Source organism: Ceratotherium simum, chromosome 13 (assembly GCF_057802395.1).
Source record: "Ceratotherium simum simum isolate JZ-2026a chromosome 13, ASM5780239v1, whole genome shotgun sequence".
Classification (NCBI taxonomy): Eukaryota; Metazoa; Chordata; class Mammalia; order Perissodactyla; family Rhinocerotidae; genus Ceratotherium; species Ceratotherium simum.
The window spans coordinates 34667245-34688994 of record NC_141912.1 but is presented as its reverse complement, the minus strand read 5'-3'; the positions used below and the strand labels follow the sequence as shown (position 1 = coordinate 34688994).

The 21750-nt window shown below is 42.0% G+C and overlaps 1 protein-coding gene across 1 annotated transcript; it reads right to left on the bottom strand.

Annotated features, from left to right (window-relative positions):
• Nucleotides 1-8012: 8012 nt before the first annotated feature.
• LOC101404350 (DLA class II histocompatibility antigen, DR-1 beta chain-like) lies at nt 8013-20864 on the bottom strand. Its single transcript, XM_004424300.3, has 6 exons — nt 20674-20864; nt 12562-12831; nt 10019-10300; nt 9175-9285; nt 8660-8683; nt 8013-8361 (listed from the first exon to the last, which is right to left on the bottom strand). The coding sequence occupies exons 1-6, from the start codon at nt 20771-20773 to the stop codon at nt 8348-8350; spliced, it is 801 nt and encodes a 266-aa protein (XP_004424357.1). The 5' UTR covers nt 20774-20864; the 3' UTR covers nt 8013-8347.
• Between the last annotated feature and the right edge of the window lie 886 nt (nt 20865-21750).

Below are 21750 nucleotides of genomic sequence, written 5' to 3'. Positions count from 1 at the left end.
TAAGCAGGTTCCATCCCTTTCCTCTTCCTCTTCTGAATTATTGGTGCAAATTGTTCTGTTTTTAATGCTGTGAGTTTGTGACTAAGTTGAAGTGTTTATAGCTACCTTTATGCTTTTCTTCCCTTTATCTTTAGGTTATAACTGAGTATTTGCTTCCCTGTTCTGATAGAAAGCTGCAGTTTTCTGATTTTTCTGTCTATCTCCTGGCTCAAAGATTTGTAGGCATTTGCATTTTTGTTTGCAGTGTGAGCACATCTTTAATGATTTCTTGTAGGGGAGGTCTAGTGGCAATGAACTCCCTCGGCTTTTGTTTATCAGGGAAAGCTTTTATTTCTCCATTGTATCTGAAGGAAAGTTTCACTGGCTAGAGTATTCTTGTCTGAAAGATTTTTGTCTTTCAGTATTTTGAATATATCATTCCATTATTTCCTAGCCTGTAGGGCTTCTGCCAAACAATACACTGAAAGCCTGATAGGGGTTTCTTTGTATGTTATTCTCTTTTGTGTAGCTTCCCTTAATATTTTTTCTTGTCATTGACATTTGCCAGTTTTACTATTATATTTACCATATCGCCAGTACTACTATTATATTAATATAGCAATGTTTGGGGAAGACCTCGGGGAAGGTCTTTTAGCATTGATGTAATTAGGCGTTCTATTAGCCTTGTGTATTTGTAAGTCTTCTTCCTTCCTCTGGTTTGGGAAGTTCTCAGCTATTATTTCTTTGAACAAGCTCTCTGCTCCTTTCTCATACTCTTCTCTCTCTGGAATACCTATAATCCTTATGTTGCTTTTCCTAATTCAGTTGGATATTTATCAAAGAATTCTTTCATTTTCTAAAAACCTTATTTCTGTCTCCTCCTCCAACTGTAGCATTTCTATATTTGTGTCCTCTAAATCACTAATTCTTTCCCCCATAACATCAGCTCTATTCTTTAAGGATTCTAGATTATTTTTTATTTCATTGATTATGTTTTTCATATCCAGAATTTCTGCTTGATTTTTTTTTTTGCAATTTCAATCTGTGGGGCGTAGAGGTTCATTTTCTTCCAGAGCTCACTGAACTCTTTTCCTGTGTTCTCTTGTAACTCATTGAGTTTTTTTTATGACAGCCATTTTGAATTCTCTGTCATCTAGATTGCAAATTTCTGTGCCTTCAGGGTTAGTTTCTAGAAAATTGTCATTTTCCTTCTGGTCTGAACTGTTGCTGTGGTTTCTCATGGCATTTGATGAAGTAATCTTTTGTCAGGGCATTTGTGGTAGTATTAGGTTGCAGATTCCACCTGCTACCGCTAGGGGGAGCAGGAGCAGAGTTTCTGGTCCCACCCTGTCTGCTGGAAGTTGGGTGGGTACTGTGGGCTCTGGCACCAGCCAGGAGAGCATTCAAGCACTTGTGTGGACTATGCTTGGTGGGTGGGGCTTCTTGTGGGGACCCAGCCAGGGCCACTCCCTGGGACTGCAGGGGCACTGTGGGCTCCCCCCTTCTCCAGGAAAGTGATCACCAGTGGCTTAAGGGTGGCTACCACCTCTTCCTGCAGTTGTCCCAGGGCGCACTCCCTCTTTCAGGGCTCAGCTGTACTATGGGCACTAGCGCGGGCCTCGAGTTTGCTTGCCCTGGCCTGCATAGTTCTGCCGCAGACTCTGCTTGCAGTCTGGTGGGCTGCTGTGGTTGGTGGGTGGGGCTTCACATGGGGACCCAGCCAGGGCCACTCATTGGGGCCACAGGGGCCTAGTGGGCCCCACCCCCCCACTGCTGGGAAAGTGATCACCAGCGGGCTAAGGGCTGCCACTATCTCTTCCTACAGTCACCCCCAGGCATGTTCCCACTTTCAGGGTGCTTGTGCCAGGCTGGAAAGTCATCCCGTGTGTGCACAGGGCTGTTGGGGGAGGGTAGGGAGTGCTCACCTATCTCCACCAGTTCCCGGAGGGTCAGTCCTCCACCCTCAGGTGTATAGCTGCGTGAGTGTCTCAGGCATCCTGTTGTGCTGTGTAGGCTTCTTCTGTTGTTCAACGAATGTCCATTTAGTTGTAGTTCAAAAGAGGAAGAGACAAAGGGAACAGCTCACTCTGCCATGTTGCTGACTGTTATGTGAGGTTTGGGGATTCGATCGGAGACGTAAAAGAAACTTTCCACTCCAAACAAATGGACTGAAGGTATATTTTATTATATAGAGGGGAGTAAAGGCGACAGTCCGCAAACAGATCTGAATAGGTTAAATAATAAGAGGGAAAAACACCAGCTCGATCAGAAAGGGAAACACCAGATTGACTGAAGGGAAATGACACAAATCAACCGGAAAGAGAAACACCAGGTTGACCGAAAAGAGAACACTTCAGATTGGTTACTCACAACATCCACGTCCCACTGCCTGGAGAGTCCCTTCAATTGACACGGCTGGGCGGGATTCACACGTCCTGGGCAAGGTGTCCTTTCCACCGGTGAGACTCTCACCAGGCCTCGGTTTCCAGCAGTTTATATAGCATCAGTAATTTCCAGAGTGAGCAGTTACAGAGTTTACAGAGCAAGCATTCAACATTCCCATGCACAAATGGTTATCAGTGGCATACGTGCACTGAGCCTCCTGGCTATCGTCCCAGCCTGGCAGTTGTGTACCTGTGTTGTTTTCCCTGGTTATCATCCCAGCCTGGCACAGATGGCTAGTCTTCCCCAGGCCGTGATGCCCAAAGGACCTTGAAATTCTTACAAATTGCAACTATCTCCGTGGGAGAAAGGCCAGTTCCTGGGAAAAAGGCCAGTTCCCACCACACAGAAAGCAGCTTTATATTTCTTTGTGTGCTGGTGGCTGTAGGTTAATGGAAGGGCCAAATATGGCTGCACTCATGTCAAGACACTGACGTCACCTCAAAGGAATTCCTTTAACATTTCTTGTAAGGCCAGTCTTTAGCTTTTACTTTTCTGGAAAACTCTTTATCTCCCCTTCAAATGTAAATGACAACTTTGCTGGGTAGAGTATTCTTGGTTTGCAGCCAATTATTAAAGACTTTTTATTTTGAAATAATTATAGATTCACACCTAGTTGCAAAGATAGTACAGAGAGATCTTGTGTACCTTTTCACCTATTTTCCCCAAATGGTTACATCTTAAGAAGCTATACTACAGTATTAAAACCAGGAACTGACATTGGTACAATGTGTGTGTATAGTTCTATGCCTATGTTTTATCATGTTTGTAGATTTGTGTAACCACCACCACAATCAAGCACAAAACCATTCAATTACTACGGTGAGCTCCCTCATGCTACCTTGTATAGTCACGACTACTTTCCTTCAGAAATCATCACCCTCACACCTGACAACCACTAACGTGTTCTCCATCTCTATCATCTTGTCATTTCAAGAATGTTAGATAAATAGATTCATACAGTATGTGACGTTTTGAGATTGGCAGTTTTCAGTCAGCATAATGCCCTTAGGATCCATCCAAGTTGTTTGGTGTATGATTAGTTTATTCCTATTTTTTTTTTTTGGCTGAGTAGTACTCCATGGTATGGATGTAACCACGATTTGTTCAACTATTCACCTATTGCATAGCATTTTGGTTGTTTCTATTTCAGGACTATTAAAAATAACTCTGCTAAGAACATTTCTGTAAGATTCTTGCATGAACAAGAGTTTTCATTTCTCTGGCAATAATGCCCAGAAATGTGATTACTGGATCATGTGGTAATTAAATGTTTAGTTTTTTAAGAAACTGCCAAACTGTTTTCCAGAGGGCCTGTACCATTTCACAGTGTATGAGAGATCTAGTTTCTCTGCATTCTCACCAGCATTTGCGTTGTCTGTATTTTATATTTTAGCTGTTTTAATAGGTAATTAGTGATATATCATCGTGTTCTCAATTTGCATTTCCTTAATAGGTAGTGATGTTGAACATCATTCACAGTTCTTATTTGCCATCTGGGTATGCTCCTTGATAAAATGTCTCTTCATGTCTTTTGCCCATTTTGTAATTAAGAATGCTTGTTTTAGTGTGGAGTTTTAAGGTCCTTTATATATTCTAGATAAATGCCCTTTGTGATACTTTGGGTGTGCAAGTAGTTTCTCTCTGTCTGTACCTTATCTTTTCATTCTTCTAACAGGTTTTTTTTTTTTTTTTTGTGAGGAAGACCAGCCCTGAGCTAACATCCAATGCCAATCCTCTTCTTTTTTGCTGAGGAAGATTGCCCCTGGGCTAACATCCGTGCCCATCTTCCTCTGCTTTATATGGGACGCTGCCGGGCCGGCCCGGTGGCTTAGCGGTTGAGTGCACGCGCTCCGCTGCTGGCGGCCCGGGTTCGGATCCCGGGCGCGCACCGACGCACCACTTCTTCGGCCATGCTGAGGCCGCGTCCCACATACAGCAACTAGAGGGATGTGCAGCTATGACATACAACTATCTGCTGGGGCTTTGGGGGAAAAAATAAATAAATAAAATCTATATGGGACGCTGCCACAGCATGGCTTGACAAGCGGTGTGTCGGTGCACACCCGGGATCAGAACCTGCGAACCCCGGGCCGCTGAAGTGGAGTGCGCACACTTAACCACGGCGCCACCAGGCCGGCCTCCTAACAGGATATTTTGCAGGACAAAAGATTTAATTTTGATAAAGCCCGATTTAGTTATATTTTTCTTTTATGGATCATGCTTTTGGTGTTATGTCTAGGAACTCTTCACCAGGCCCTAGGTCACAAAGATTTCCTCCTGAGTGTTCTTCTAAAAATTTTATATTTTACATTTAAATTTATGATCTATTTTGAATGAATTTTTGTATAAGATTTGAGAATTGGTGTTTTTTTGTTTTTTTCTCTTTTTTTGCCTATGGATATCCACTTGCTCCAGTATCATTGTTTGAAAATACTATCCATCTCCATTCAGTTGCTTCGCACCTCTGTCAAAGTGAGTTTGTGTGGGTCTATTTCTGGATTTTCTATACTGTTCCATCAATCTATGTGTCCCTCCCTCCAGAATACCCATCAGTCTTGACTACTGTATCTGTCTAAAAGTCGTACATTTGGTTCAAGTGATCTTTCAACTTTATTTTTCTTTATCAAATTTGGGTTATCTATCCTAATTCCTTTGCTATGTCATATAAATTTCAGAAAAGCTCTGTCTACAACTATTAAAAACTTTTCTAGAATTTGGATAGAAATTGCATTAAACTGAGATATCAATTTGGGGGAGAAGTGACATTTTTACTATTCAGTTTTTTATTTTTATTTTTTTCATCAGCATATCAGCATGTAAGTCCCTAACGTGTTCTGTTAGAGTTTTACTTAAGTGTTTCTCATTTTTTTTCAGTGATTGTAGTGGGTATTTATTTTTATTTTTTGTTTTATGTCTTCCTTGCCATATATAGAAAAGAAATCAATTCTTTTGCTGATTTTGATTTCTGCAATCTTCATGATCTCCCTTATTAGTTCTAGGAGGCTTTTTTGCGGGGGAGGAGTGAGGCATTCTTTGGGCTTTTTTATATAGACCATCATATTGTAGGAGATCAAAATTTGGCTACCTCAAAATGCATCTCTTTACCTTGATTATTTTCTCTGATGGAATTTGACCTCCCCCACTAACTGCCTAAATGAATTTAACTCTGGGTATGGATAATTTACATTTGTAAGGGAAATCTCCATTTGTAAAGGTATCTCCCTCTCTGTACTGGGGAGAGGGGAGATGACCTTATCTTTAGAAACCCTTGTCAGTAGGGAAGGAGAGGACTTAAATCTGCATACTCTTGATTACTGTGATTTCTCTCTCCCTCCTGTCTCCCTCCCCACCCCCAGCATCCTCCTTTGTCTTTATCTAAATCTATTTAAGGTGAAATTCTCTGCCATTCGTTGAGAAACTCAGTTTCCCTGGTTTCTCCCATGTATACATGTTATTAAGCTTTGTTTGATTTTCTCCTGCTATTCATTCTCATTTCAATTTAATTTATAGCCCAGCCAGGAAGGACGCAGAGTGGGTAGAGGATACTCTTCTTCCTCCCCCTTCAATATCAACTGAGGATAGGAAAAGTTTTATTTCTCCCTTTCTGATCAGTGTGTGTTTTGACCACCTCCTTTTTACCCTGTTGATGAATGAGGGGTCCCCCCCCAAGTAGTATGAGACGGCTGAACACACAAAGCCCAAAATGGACAGATGAGATGGATAGCAGTTCATCACATATACTCACAGCCTGAGGGAGCAGGCCACTGCATTCCATGTAGGCCCACATGGGGGTTGCACTCAGGAAGAGAGTGAGCCAGCAGGGGCTGTGAGATGTAGGTTTTGTAGTAATAAGAGGATGGGTCACTTTGGATCCCTGGGAGGATGTTACCAGTTTGTGTGACTAGTTCCGTGGGCTGGCAGGGAACTGAAACCCTTAGGCTGAGGATCAGGTGGAGTGCAGCTGTTCAGGCTGATAGAAGTAGCCAGATGGGGAAGCTTTCCTGCCGGGTTGAGGGAACGTATTTGGTAAAAGCAGGAGAACTCATGGTTAAGCCTTTCGGGTCTTTTGAGGCTTGAAGATGTCATAGCACCACTTGAAAATTCAGATCTCACAACACAGCATGCCATTTATTTTCTTGTTTTATAGTGCTGGCTAGGACTTATGTTACTATGTTAACTCAAAGAAGGAGAAAGGCATCTGAGCATTTTGATAGAATCATAAAATGTCATTTGACAGAATTCAACACCTGTTCTTAATTTTTAAAAAATCTAGTATTAAAAAGGAATTTTCTCAACCTAAGAAAGTTTAGTTACCCTACTGCACACATCAGACTCAATGGTGAAATATTTAAAAACTTTCCCTTGATTTCTGGAGTAGTGGATGTGTTAGACAATGAAAAATGGCAAGAAAAATAAATAAAAAATATAAGGGTGGCACAGAAGGTAAAACTGTCATTATTTACTTTTGATATGATCATGTACATTTTAAATATTTAAATATTCCCCAAGTTAAAACTGTTAAATAAAATATATTCAGAGAAGTCCAGCTTTCAACTCTATTCTCTACAAGCTATTCCCTCACTTGCCCTATAGGCAACTATTTTTAAAATCCTCCCATTGTTCATATTTATCAATGCAAGTAGAATAGAACAGAACAGAATAGAATAGAATAGAATAGAGTAGAATAGAGTAGAATAGAATAGAATGGGTATAGCTGTATATTCCTAATCTTCTCCTCTACTTTATTAAACAAAACGTTGTATATTACAAATACTCTCCTATACCTTGCTCTGAATATACTTTGGAAATTATTTCATAGCAGGGTACAGACAGCCTCTCATTTTTTTCTACCAGCTGCAGAGTATTTCATTGTTTAGATGTACTTCAGTGTATTTACATATTCCCCTTTGTCTCCCATCGTTATGTCTGATTTACGCTAAGATAAGATCCATACAGTATTTTCCTGTGATAGACGATGAGTTTGTCGCACAATCTGGAGAGTCTCAGAAATGCATCTTTTCCACTAGAGTTGTAACTTTTCCCTGGTGGCCTTCTGGGACCACTAACAGGAAGAGTACATCCCAAGCCAAAGAGTCAGCATCCACTGGCTTTTATTCAAGAGACAGAAAAAAAGATTGAAGTGTTGAAGTCCACTCTTAACTAAAAAAAAGGCAGCTCAAGAAGTACCCAGGTTTAGATACTTTCTTAAAAAAATCCTGGAAGAAGAGACCAAAGAACATGACTATAAAAATCCTGAAGGCAACATATCCTTACAAGTTACCTGCATTTCTTATACTTCTTGTCCCCATTCTGTATCCCATGGTGTGGAGGACCTTGTGTGTTTGTCTTTGAGAACACAACGATGTAGGATATAGGGTCATTAAGGGCTTTCTCCTAGCTCAGGAAAACATGCCTAATTAGAGAATGCAGAAAACCCAAGAGAAAATAGGGAATGAAGCAAGGAAACCTGTCAGATCCACACATGACCAAAATTAAGAAATGTGAATGAAAACCATTATTGTTTTGTGATGGAATTCTCCCCTTCTCTTTTCTTTCTACTTCTTCTCCTTGAAGCTGTATGAAGCAGATGATTTCACTCCACACATTTATTTGAGAAAAACATTATAAAGAAATGTGGGCAGAAGGTGAGTTCAGATACAGAGGAGGCCATAGGGGTTGACTACAAAGGAGACTGGGAAAGAGTGAAGATAAGGCACTGCAATCAATATAGGGGACATCCAAGCCTAGGTTGGGGGCTGAGGAAGCCATCAGGGAGGACATTTTCTGCAGGGTCACTGAACCAGGAGCAAACCAGATCCTGAGAAAGCACTCTCTTGGTGGAGTAAGGGTCAAGCAAGAAACTTGTTCTTGCTGCAAAGAAGCTGGGACAGAAGGTTCTTCCTTGAGGGTTGCCATCTTCACTTCAGCTCAGGAGGCCTGCAGAAGACAGAGGAGAGCGTTGTTTCCAGACCTAACTCTACAAGCAGCTCCCTTTCCCCCTCTCAGGGCCTCGTGATAAAGCACTGCAGTAAGAGGGGAAAAAATTCTAACATCACCTTGAGCCCATGCTACTTTAGAGTGCAAGGCTTTTATTAAGTGTACAGAAGATGCTTTATTGCAAACTGCCTGATCAGAATTCAAAGTTTTCCTGTTATTTCTTCTCCTGTCTTGTCATCTCTACCATCTGTTCTAGGAGAACCAAGTCTGTCTCTAAAAGAGGATTACAGAGCATTACCTGTTGGCTGAAGTCCAGCGTGTCCTGGGAAAGAGAAGGGAAGAAACATACTTAACAGATATGGAGACAAGTCTGTCCCCAATTACAATGTCCCCACCCCCGACTCCCTAACTGAGATTTCTCTAACACCACAGCTCACATCACATGATGCCAGGGAAGAGAGAAGATCAGAAACTGAGATCGTAGAAACTGAGATCGTGTGACCCATGAAGTTTCTGTCACACAAATTCAGTGCAATTTCACCAGCGTTAGTGGCCCTTCCTGCATGCCCCAGGATCTCAACCCAAGATCTTCGTGCCTGTTACCCTTTCTCTCACTGCTGTGGGCCATAACCTCTCATGTTTCAACTAGTAACCACAGACTGTCGATTTCTGGATTTCCAGGAAATTTGAGGTCAAGTACGTGAAGAAAGGCTTTGTACAGGGCCACTGGTGTACAGAAAACTAACTTGAGCAAAGCTGTGTTTCTTCCCCCAAATGTCTGTGGGGAGTCCCAGCTGCCAGCAGGGTCCTCACCTTTCTGATTCTTGAAGTGGATGAACAGCCCCACCCCAAGGAAGAGCAGACCCAGAACAAAACCCCCGATTCCACTCAGCATCTTGTTCTGTGCAGATTCAGACTGGGCCCCTGAGAAAAGAAGAAGCTAGTTTTAGTGATTTTTACCCCAAATCCAACGTTTCTAATTGAGATTCTAGGATAGAGAACTTTGAGAATGGGGGAAGAAGGCAGCCCTGGAAGAACTACAATAATTGGCCATTTCTGGAAAAGAGATTTAAAAATCACACTGAGTAGCTACAAGGATTCAGGCAACAAACTCATTTAAATATCACAGCCCTGACATAAGGCCATTAGTTCAACATCTGATGGAAGAGGAGCCTGCGACTCCATGAGGTTGAGTAGCTTGTCTGAGGTGACAGAGCTAATAAAAAGCAGAGCTGAGACTGGACTCCCCTCGAGGATGGGCCTCTGCTCAGATCACAGTGAGCAACTCAGAGCAACAGTGTCAGAAGTACAAGCCCAGCCCGGGGCAGGGGACTGGTGCCCAGGGCCGAGGAGAAACCATGAGCTGTGATATCATGGGAGGGCTCAAAACAGGGACAATCTCTCTTCTGTCTGCCAGGCATAATTGCCTCCCCAGGGGGTACAGGTATTTATAGAAACTACAGGGGATATCTATAAACCATCAGAGAATTTCTATCAGAGGATATCACAGGGTACCCCCTGTGATCTGTGCTGAAGGAGAGGAGAACATGGAGCAAATGAAAATACAGTGTGGGGAGAGGAGAAACCTGACACTCAGGGATAAGCAAAGTCCCCTCCTTGGTGGGTGAGGAATTTATGAGGGCAGAGAGCTTCTCACTCCATTCCACTGTGAGAGGGTTCATCTGGCTTGGGTGCTCCACTTGGCAGGTGTAGACATCTCCACTCTGAGGGACTGTTTCAAGCATCACCAGGGTCTGGAAGGTCCAGTCTCCATTACGGATCAGGCCTGTGGAGACGACCCCAGCCTCCTCTTCCTGGCCATTCCGGAACCACCTGACTTCAACATGGCCTGGATAGAAACCATTCACAGAGCAGACCAGGAGGCTGTGGTGCTGCAGGGGCTGGGTCTTTGCAGGATACACAGTCACTGTGGGCTCAACTAGGAGAGAAAAGTTAGAGGGAATAAGTGAGGGAGACAGAGTAAGTCTCCTTGGTTGGCTGCCTTTCTGCCTCTCTCCAAAGCCAGGCCTCCCTCAAAGCTGCCTTGTGGCTGAACACGAGCTGGTGTCATGAGTCTTGAATTTAATCCTTATAGCATGGGCCCATTGGATTTGAGACATGTTGAGGAAAATTGTGGGATTTTTTTCATATCTCGAAATAGTTATTCATTGTTGAACTGAAGTATTTACAAACCTTTGCAAGGGTGTATTAATTAAAAGCATGATTTCTGGAGCTAGGCTGCCTGAGTTTCAATTCAGGCTCTCCTTCTTACTGGTTGATCCTGGGAGAGTTTTTAAATTCCTCTATGCCTCAGTTTTCTCACCTATAAATGGTAATAATAATACTGCCTTACCTCTTAGGGTTGTATGAGGATCAATGGACCCAAACTATGTAAAACAATGGCTGGAACTCAGCCTTCAATATATGTTAGCTATTTATTGTCTTTGTTTACTATAAAAGAAAATATGACTCAAAGAAGTAAGGATAAATTGGGGATCAGCAGTGGGATAGATGGAGATAAGATACCAAATGGTGAGAAAGGTATTCAATGCACTCACACTTTAGAACACCATGGAAATGATTCTACCTTGAGACCAAGCAGGAACAGAAAGAGGTGATTCTCTAAATCTATGAGTTTAATCTCAGGGAAAGCATGAGTCTTGAAGGAGAGGGAAAGGAGCAAGGAAAGTCATTCATTTAAAAAGTTCTTATATTTACAGTCAGCTGATCGATTTCTCTCCTTTGCAAAATGCCATATCTACCATAGGAATTGCTATATTTTAAAAATTATCTCCCCTTCTCAACTGACATTTGAAGTCAGGGCAGGGTCCGGGACTCATTAATACATGTGCTTAACATCTGAGACAATCTCTGACACTACCAGGCCCTCAACAAATACAATTATATTAAAGAAAGGAGAAACTTCGTGGGCAACATCTTTACAATCCCACAAAATAGTAAATTTAAGATTGATGGTATATCACTAGTAACAATTTTGCAGTATATTTCATTAGGCAAAAATGTTTAAATTCTTAACATGGAAAATAATAAACTTAATCAAATATAAACCACAAACTAGAGAAAATGCTGAATCAAATATCAGCAAAGTGTTAATAATCTTATTGCATAGAGAACCCCAAAAATCACTGAGGAAACACTAGGACCCCAGAGATGATAGATAATGCTTAGAGCAGTAAGTACAATTGGCAAATAACTATGTGAAAAAATAGAAGAACCTTAGAAATAAAAGAAATATAAATTAAAAATAACAAGATATAAATTTCCAATTGAGTGACAATATGAAAAAAAACCTAACAAAGGGGAATGTGAGGTCAATTATGTTACAACTATACAAAGGAATAACATGTAACTACTTAAATACTATTAACATTATAAAAATAGTCACAGTATGTTAAAGATAAGCAACAAAATTATTATTCAAAAAGCTAGTTTCACAGTTCAACTATGTAAAAATACACTTTAAAAAAACAAAAAGTAGCAGGAAATTTAGACCTAAGGGAAGCCTCAGAAAGGTCAGAGGTCCCTGGGAGGGTCCTCGCTACTCCCTCCCTCCATATTAGTCTCCCCCACAAATCTCATTCTTAACGAAATGCTCATGCGCACCAACACAAGCATGTTTATTTCAGAGGTTTCAGGATTAGGCAGGGTGCGTGCCGAGAACAGTCGGATACCAGCCTCCTCACATTCCCCCAAAGCTTTCACATTCCTCCTCTCTCCTCCCAGAAACTTCACCCCAACCACAGACCCCACCTTAAATGTCCCTCCCCACGGGCTAACCACCCACCCCAACCAGTGTTTCCTCCCTCTCCAGCCCGCTGCGCTGCCATCCCCCTCCCCCACAGTGGCCCCCCAAGGAGCCTGAAGCCCCTCTCCTGCACCCCCCACCCCACACCTATTCCCTTCTCCGTCCTCTCAGACCCAGGCCCACTCTCCCACCACATACACACATTCTCTGTCCCACCTAGCTCACAGTACACCCCTCACACACACACTCTCTCCCCACAATCACACAGACAAAACCACACACTCGCTCTCCACAACCCACTCTCACAGGGACCCTTGTAACTTGTGCTCGCTCACAATCCTACACACTCACCAAGACTGTGCCTCTGTCTCTGTCTCTGTCTCTCACACACACACACTGCCCCCGCCCCCTGGCCGCCCACCCGCCGCGCTCACCTCGCCGCTGCACCGTGAAGCTCTCAATAACCCCGTAGTTGTGTCTGCAGTACGTGTCCACCGCGGCCCGCGTCTCCTCCAGGTAGTCCTTCTGCCCGTTCCAGTACTCGGCGTCCGGCCGCCCCAGCTCGGTCACCGCCTGGAACTCCCCCACGTCGCTGTCGAAGCGCACGTGCTCCTCCTGGTTATAGATGTCTCTGAACACAAACCGCACCCGCTCCGTCCCGTTGGAGAAATGACACTCGGACTTTGTATACTCCAGGAAATGTGCTGTGGGGACACGAACGGTCCAGTAACCCGGGCGGGCTCCTGAGAAGAGACTGACGGCGACGCCCACCAATGCGGGGCGCCCAGGCGCGAGTGGGGGCACTAGGACACCCTGACATGCGCCACTGTCACCTTCAGCTACCAGCACCCAACGGGTTCAACTTTATCTGCCCCGGGCCGAGGGAGGCCTGGCCGGGCGGAGGAGACCCCTCTGGTCCGGAGACATTCGGGATCCACCGGGCTTCCGTGCTTGGTTGCTGACCTCCAAGCAGGAGCTGGAGTAGGACTTGTCCCCATCACCACCTCCTTCTGGACACATCTACCCGAAAGACACTCAGAGCTCCCTCCTCTCATCCCACAGCCCTTTAGCTGTTTCATAAACTTTTCCCACCTCCTTCATTCTGTAAACACTTGGTTAGTAATGACCTTATTCTCCAGGCTTCTGCTGTCCCCTGAGAATTCCAAGAAGGGAAAAATAGACATGTCCCCTCCATTCCTGGAGCTTAAAATTTAGTGAAAGTGATGGACAAAAAACAACCACACAAGAATTTTTACGGGAGGGAGAAATGTCAAAAGAAAAGTGTGGAGTTCTAGAACAAAGAATAACAGGATGATCTCAATCACCTCAGAGTGAGAGAGGAGTGGTCTCTAAGAGTGACGTTTAAGATGTGACAGGAAAGCTTATGTTGATGTGAGCTAGAGAAGAGTGTGTGTGTGTGTATAGTTTTGTGGGAAAAGGGAGGCACATTTCAGGTGAAGGTAACACCTTGTGGAGAAGCTGGAGGATTGATGCACTTCCTCAAGAAATCAGATGAAACCAGTTCACTGAAGCAGAGACAGTGAGAGGAAAGAGGTAAAAGATTAGACTGGAGAAATCAAGTGGAGGTGGGGACTTAAAAGCCTGGTAGGTGATGTTAGGATTTTGAATTTACAGCAAACATGTGGGAAACTACTGAAGAGTTTTAAGGAGATTAAAACCATCATCCCAATACAGGTCTACAATCTCTTTTTTGCATTTCCAATCCAGATAGCTCAGAAAACCAGATTTTTTTTTTTTTTGTGAAGAAGATCAGCCCTGAGCTAACATCCATGCCAATCCTCATCTTTTTTTTTGCTGAGGAAGACTGGCCCTGGGCTAACATCCGTGCCCATCTTCCTCCACTTTATATGGGACTCCGCCACAGAGTGGCCTGACAAGCAGTGCGTCACTGTGCACCCAGGATCCGAACCCCGGGCCGCCAGCAGAGGAGTGTGCACACTTAACAACTATGCCAGGGGGCCGGCCCCCAGATTTTTTAAAAATTTGATGCCAAAACTCCTTTGGCATATCTGACCTGATAAGGTATGGGGTCAAATGTGTCTCATAGCTCTTATTGGTTACATGTGCTTCTGTCGTTTCAATATGTGCCAACATACATATATGTATAAATATGCACATATATATCATACAAATGTATATGTTTTTGATGTTTTTGTCTTTCTGTTTAATTGAACTGTGAAATGTCAAAAAGAGTTAAAAGAATAACCCTGTGGTTAAAAGTGAGATGAATAAATGGAAGCTTCTGACATCATCAATAGTATGGAAAGTAGAATTACTGCAGAAATTTGAGACATTTTACTGAAGTATATTTATGGCAGTCACCACTATTTATGACTTAAACAGGCAAGTTGTTGAAAGTTAATAAAAATGTAATGACCAAGACATTTTGAACTTTTTCATGAAACTTTGAACAATGTTGCAGAAGGCAAAAAATAAAAATGAAAATCTTGAACTTGCTTTGATTGAATAGATTCAACAGGAAAGTGGTGAATTTGTGCAACTGTCTAGTGTTTTTGATAATGAAATAAGCTAGAATAAACCATGAAGAACTGAATTGGAAGATGAGTGTGTGTATAAAGTGTGAGTCTAGAATTCTGAGAAGCAGCACAGTGTAAAGCAGAGTTTTCAGCCTAGGCACCACAGACATTTTGGACCAGATGATTCTTTGTGGTTGGGGGTGGTGGGGCTGTTCTGTGCATAGTAAGCGGTCTACCAGCATCCCTGGCATCTGTGAACTAGCTGTCAGAAGAAACGCCCAGAGTGAAAACCAAAAGTGGCTCCAGACATTGCCAAATGTTCTGGGAGGAGAAGGAGCAGGGAGGAGGGTGATGAACTGTCCTTGGCTGAGAACCACTGGTGTAAACCACCTGAAAAAACTGTGATGAAAAAGCCACTGTCATTTACGGAGCAGCTGAGAATTATACTGACAAATTTGCAAATGTTATATCTGTTGAAAATCGTGGTCTTACATGAAACTTACGTTTTTTAGGAATCTAGTTGGTCCCAGTGCAGAGCTATTTGTCCAGCCAAATAAATTTGTTCAAGCCCCAAGTTTACTGATATTTTTGCCTTGCCAATCAGTCACTGTGATATTGGGATTTATACTAACAACTATATATTTGGTCTTTGTCCTTTTTTCTGGCACAGAGCTCCTAAAACTCTGGGAATTTCTAAATATGAGAGCAATAAAGTTGTCTTTGTTATGCTAACGAGGTGACTTTTGGATCCCACCTAGGGATGGGGGCTGGTTGCCAGGAGAATCAACAACCTGATTGGAGGGTTGCAACTTTCAGTCCCACCTCTTTGACCCCTGGGGGTGGGGAGTTAGGGGGATGGGATGGAGGTTGAGTTCAACACCAGCAGCCAATGATTTAATCAATCTTGACTATGTAATGAAACTTCCATAAAAATCCAAAAAGATGGGGTTCAGAGAGCTTCTGTGTTGGTGAACACGTGGAGATTTGGGGGAGAATGGTACACTCAGAGAGCATGGAAGCTCTGCGTTCTTTCCCCGTACCTTGCCCTATGAATCTCTTCCATTTGGCTGTTCCTGAGTTCTATCCTTTTATAATAAATGGGTAATCTAGTAAGTGACATGTTTCTCTGAGTTCTGTGAGCCACTCTAGCAAATTAATGAAACCCAAGGTGGGAGTCATGGGAACCTCCAATCTATAGCCCTTTGGTCAGAAGCACAGGTGACAACCTGAACTTGTGATTGTCACCTGAAGTGGGAAGGGGCTGTCCTGTAGGACTGAGCCCTTAACCTGTGGGCTCTGATGCTACCTCCATGTAGACAGTGTCAGAATTGAGTTGAATTGTAGGACACCCCACTGGTGTTGGAGAGTTGCTCTGTGGTATGAAAAATAATCCTACACATTTGAATTTGTACCAGAACAATTTAGTCATTAAGTCATATAATTTATCCTTCACGTCAGCTTCTGTCTTGATTTCTCTGTAGCTGGTCCACTACTTATCTATGGTACTAAACTACAGCCACAGCCATTTTATTCCTGTTCAATGTCCCAACTAATTCATTTTCTAACTTTCAGTCTCCTACTCCCAATAATACCAGTAGGCATCAAATTACCAGCCTTGGACAGATGTAGAGCTCTCATTTCTGTAATTAAGTCCCCTCAGAAGGGGAGAAACTGAGAAAGAGATGACATTCTCATATAAACAGTTTAGAAAAAAGGAGCAGATTCCCAGACTCTGAGTAGGGACCTTCACAAAACTCCTTTTGCCCCACAGAAATGATGGCAGAGAGGCATGCACTCTGGATCAGACCTGGTCTATCTTACTAAGAAGTTCTCTAAGTACCTGCTTGACACATGAGAATGCTAAAAAACAGAAATGTGTGAAGTTTTTGCTCACTGTAGCTTGTATGGTTAACACTGTTAGTTCATGGTCATGTGCCCAACTTAAGGCTACCAGGTTTAGCAAATAAAAATACAGGATGCACCGTTAATTTTGGATTATTATTATTTATCTAAAATTCAGAGTTAACTGGGAATCCTGAATTTTATTTGGCAACCCTAGCCCAACTTGCTCACAAAATCTGAGAAGAAGGAGTGTATTTAATAATTCTTTCTAGTCTTCAACACATGCCCATGATAGCCTGCACATAGTGTGAACCCATACGGAACTCTTCAAATAATAAATTCAAAGTCAAGGTAAATTTCTCCTATACATTGGAACTAGCTGACCTTGCATCTCTCCCCTACCATAAGACACACTGGTACATGTGTACATCAGAAATTTTGTCAATTTTGCCCAATCAAGCCACAATTCACTACTGATGGTTAGAAGTCAAGCTCTAGAATCAGAAAATCTGAATTTGAACATGAACTCTTCCACTTGGGTAGTTTTTAACATCCATGAATCTTTTTTCTTTATTTCTAAAATGGATTTAATAATAGCATATTCCTCAAAGGATTATTATTACTTGAGAAATTAAATAGTGACTCTTCATAGTGCTGACCACATAATAAGTACTCAATAAATATATTGCCATTTTAATGTTTATAATTCCTATGAATGCAGGCTCACAAGATCTTTCTACTCCTTAACTTCCTAAAGCAAATAATATCTTCATCATGATCTTGCAATTATCTTCTATTAATATTACCACTGATTCCCATTTTGAATACATAAGGGCAGAAACATCGATTTATGAATAATAATAAAGTATACATGAACCTAATACAAATGGAGTATGCTGACATGAAAGAGAAGGACTTTGTATATACTCAGATTTAGACTATTTAATCTGTGTTCTAGCACTAACTGTGTGACACTGGGTAAGTTACTTAAACTCTTTGAATTTTAGATTCCATAGATATATATATTTAATTGCTGCAGATATGATAGGATATTTATGGGAATTACATATTGAAATTTATATGCCTGGTACATAGTAACTGCAAAATATTATGATGCTTCATGATGGTAGAGACCAGATTTCTTTTGTTCATCACTCCATCCTCATCACCTAGAGTAATAACTGGTGTATTCTAGGTTACTAATAAATATTGGCTGTATGAATTAATGACTTTTTGCATAACCAGTTACCTCTGCATACAAGGGCACTCTAAGGCTTTCTTGCTGATGACTGAACATCTCTTTTTGTCACATCGTTGAAGCTTCTCTTTAGGCTCTTTAATTCTTATACTTAAGTCCATCTGACTCCCTGATCCCATAGCACAGTCTTTCCCTGAGGTCAACTACTCAGAAGAGTCATGTGTAATCCATCCTTTGCTTCTTCAGCTCCCATTTTCTCTTCTAATGGTCCAGTCCAGTTTCTATCTTGTATACTCCACTGACTGCAAACGTCAATCCACCAAACCCAGTTCTCACTTGTCTGTCATGGCTCTCACTTCACTAACCTCTAAGTGGTACTCATCACAGCTGGCCACTCCCTCCTCCTTGAAAAAAATCTACTTGCCTTCACTTCCATGCATCACATTCTCTTGGTTTTCCTCAACATCATTGGTAGCCCCATCTCATTCCCCTTTGCTAACTCATTGGCCCTTGGCCCTCAAGGCATGGCCCTTGCCTTCTCTTCTTGTCTTCTACACACAATCTCTCTCCCTAAGTAACCTCTCTACTTTGCTGGAATTTAACACAGTACGTGTGTCGGTAACACCAACATATATACCTCCAGTTCTGGCCTCCCCCTGAACTCAAGTCTCATAGATTCAACTGACCTCTTGACAGCTCCACATGAATGTCAAAAATCATTTCAAACTTAACTTGGGCAAAGCCTTTATTCCTAACCACCCACTTCAAATTATTTCCTCTCACAGTCTTCTCTATCTCAATAAACAGCACCACCATTGACCCAGTTATTATGAAAGAAAAAATCCTTAGGAATAAGCTTAATTTTTCTATCCCCACATCCTCAGCATTTGATTCATTAACAAGTCATACAAAAATCTATCCCAAATATGTCCACTTTATCTTGACCACTGTCTTTGTCAGTATCACACTAAATGAAGCCACAAGCATCTCTTCCCTGGAGAATTCTACCATGCTGCTAAATTGTCTCCCTGACTCCACTTGTGAATCTCTACAATCCAATCTCCACATGGTAGCTAGAATTATTTTTTTAAATAACATTCAAATTTCTTACCCTGGCCTTCAGAGCCTAATATTACTGACTTCTTTTTCTTCTTCATCTTCTGCCACTTCCCAACTTGCTCGCTATGCTTTAGCCACTCTGGCCTTCTTTCCATCCCTTAAACACAGCAAACATCTTCCCACACTTCAGCCTTTCCCCTGTTCCCTCTCCCTGGAACACTTGTCCCTGAGCTCCTTCATGTGCCTGGCTTCTTCTCATCACTCGTGTCTCAACTAAATGTCACTTTCTCAGAGAGAGCTCCCCAGCCACTTGAACTGAAGTCAGGTGAATCCATTCTCTCTGTTCTGTAACTCTGACGTATTTTTTTCAGAGCTCTTATTGCTCTCTGAAATTTTTTTCTTTGTTAAATGTTTATGGGTCTATTGTCTCTCTCCCCTGTCATTAGGTAAGTTCCATGGTAGTAGGGGGCTTTTCTATCTTATTCTGTGAGCCTAGAACAGAGCCTAGTATATAATAGTTGCTCAGAAAAATATTTGTGTCTAAATGAATAAACCCAGGGTTCTGGGAATTGATCACTGTGGGGATCCTGGGAGGCAAGAGGGGCTCAAGCTCCAACACTCTTATTCTGAGGACACCTTATCTCCCTTCCCTTTCTTGTGAGAAATTCAGACAAACTTCCTCTTTCTCCTCCTACTAGTTGGAAGAAACATTCACAGGTAAGGAAAAGGTGATTTTAAGAAAGAGGAAAAATTTCATTGTTTCATCTCATCCAATGGATCTGTTATAGTGCTGAGGGTCTGTGAAAACTTTGGGGATTTTCAGTAACGGGGATGACGTAGCTGGGGAAAGAATAGGGAAGAACTGGAAGGAGACAAACATGGTTAATTAGGAAAAACGGAGGGGATGATGAATGAACCTATGAATTTGGGGCTAAGGCTCCAGGAGGCCAATGAGTTCCCTTGACTTGCTTGTTGATTTTCAGCTCTATGGGATGTAAACAACTCTCATGATCTCTCTGTAACCCTGTACAGGGTGTATGCTTTGAACTATATGAAATTGATAATATTTGACTATTTTTGGCTTATGAAAATAGGACTTCATATAATTTATTCTGTACTCATTGAATCTCTTCTTGTGGACTCAGGCCAAAGAAAGGGGAGATGTAGGAAAACTGATACTATAGAAACGTTCAAAATAGATTCATCATGAACACTATCTTGTGCCAGGTTTTCGGAAGAGTCCTTGAATTTTGAGGCATCAAAGAACATCCCATAGATGTTCTTACTATAGAGTCATTCCAAAGTACCAACGATTCCTGCTTCTGCTCTAGGGTGCTTTCCATGCGATAAATAGCACTTAATCTCAACTTCTGTCAGTGACCCTCCAGGACAGGAATACAGGCCTTATAAACATAGGGGTTCAGGGAGAAAAGAAAGGAGATAATGGGCCAGGCTCGATACATCCTCACATATTAGGAAGAAGTATTAACATCACAGATCCTGTTAAAGATATAACACAGGATCTCCTAGGAGAGATATTTCCAATTCCTTTTGACTCCTCGTAAAATTTTCAGAGAAACCTTCCCTTTTTCTGGCATAACTCAACATAATGAAGGGTTCACTGGATGTTTAATTATCTTAACATCATTATTTCTAAATCTTCTCAAGATCCTGAGGGAACAGGATGCAAGGCTAGAGAGATTTTATTGGAAGAGAATTACGATGAAATAACCTGTATATATGGAGACTCCTTATGCAGCTCTTTTAGAGAGGGCAAGCATCCAGGCTCCTTTTGTTGAGAAAAGAATTAGGGGTCCATATGATAAAGATAGGTGGTTATTGAAGAAAATGTCACAATTTTTTAAGGGTCGTGACCTGGACACAGTGACAAAGCTAACTCCCTTCTTATTCCACCCAACAGTAGCTCATCACCCAAGGTGTGTACTTACGTTGAGTGTCCCTGGTCCAGGTGAGAGAAGGGCTCAGTAACATCAGTATCATTGTCAATGCTGCCATCTGGTAGCCTCCTGGGAACCACAGACACATCATGCTGGAGAACAGGAGAGACGGGGGCAGAGGAGCAGGCAAGCCTCACTGAATGAGGACTAGGACCCTCCTCCACCCACATCCCAAATAATACAACCAGGAACCTCATTTTTTTGTTCCTGTATTGGATAATCTCAGTGTTGAGAACCAATCAGCATCAAAGATGAATAGCATCATCAATTGCTGGTCAGAGATTCAGTTTGAAGGTCCTCTTCTGAAACTTAGATTTCCTTCATTAGAAGGATTGTTTTAATTTTGTACTTTAAAGGTTTGATCCAGTTGTATCTGAAAAATTTTGATTGCGCCCCTATTGTGAGCCAGCTCTGTTCTTGTCAGTGATGTGTACATAAGTTGAGCCTTTCAGAGGCATTCATCTCTCTCATTTGAAGAAAGAGCTGTTTTGACATGTTTGTGTTTGTTTGCGTGTCTAGGAGTTGAGGGAGTGGAGGGAAGATGATTGAAAGTCAGATAGCCTTTAATCTGGTCCTTATTGTACAATAATTTAGTGTTGTCGATTTGGGAAAATTACTTGACCTTTCACAGTTGAAATGAAGTCACTGTGATCTTTCAGGTATTTCAGTACTGAAAAATGCTGTGATTCTGTGGACAGCTCAAGGAGCAGCATCCTCTGGTAACTGATGATATGACAGAATTATAGCTTTTGATTGGAGAGTATAATGTACCTCCTTACAGATAGGAATGTCTCTGATGAACTAAAGAAATTGAAATTTAGTCAATAATTTAATCTGAGTGAAAAGGTTTCTCAGGTTTGTTTCCTGATACTGTCACTGAGTTTAGTGGCTCCTCCAAAATGCACATAGGGAAAGAGATTAGAGAAGACCACGTGGAAAGCACTTTTGTACAGCGCTTGAAAGTACCTTTGTATAGCACTTAACCTAACAATGTGATAAGGCCAACCATCCAAATCAAAGTATGCAGGGGGCTGAGAGATCCACAAAGGACTCAATGTCAGCCTTTGG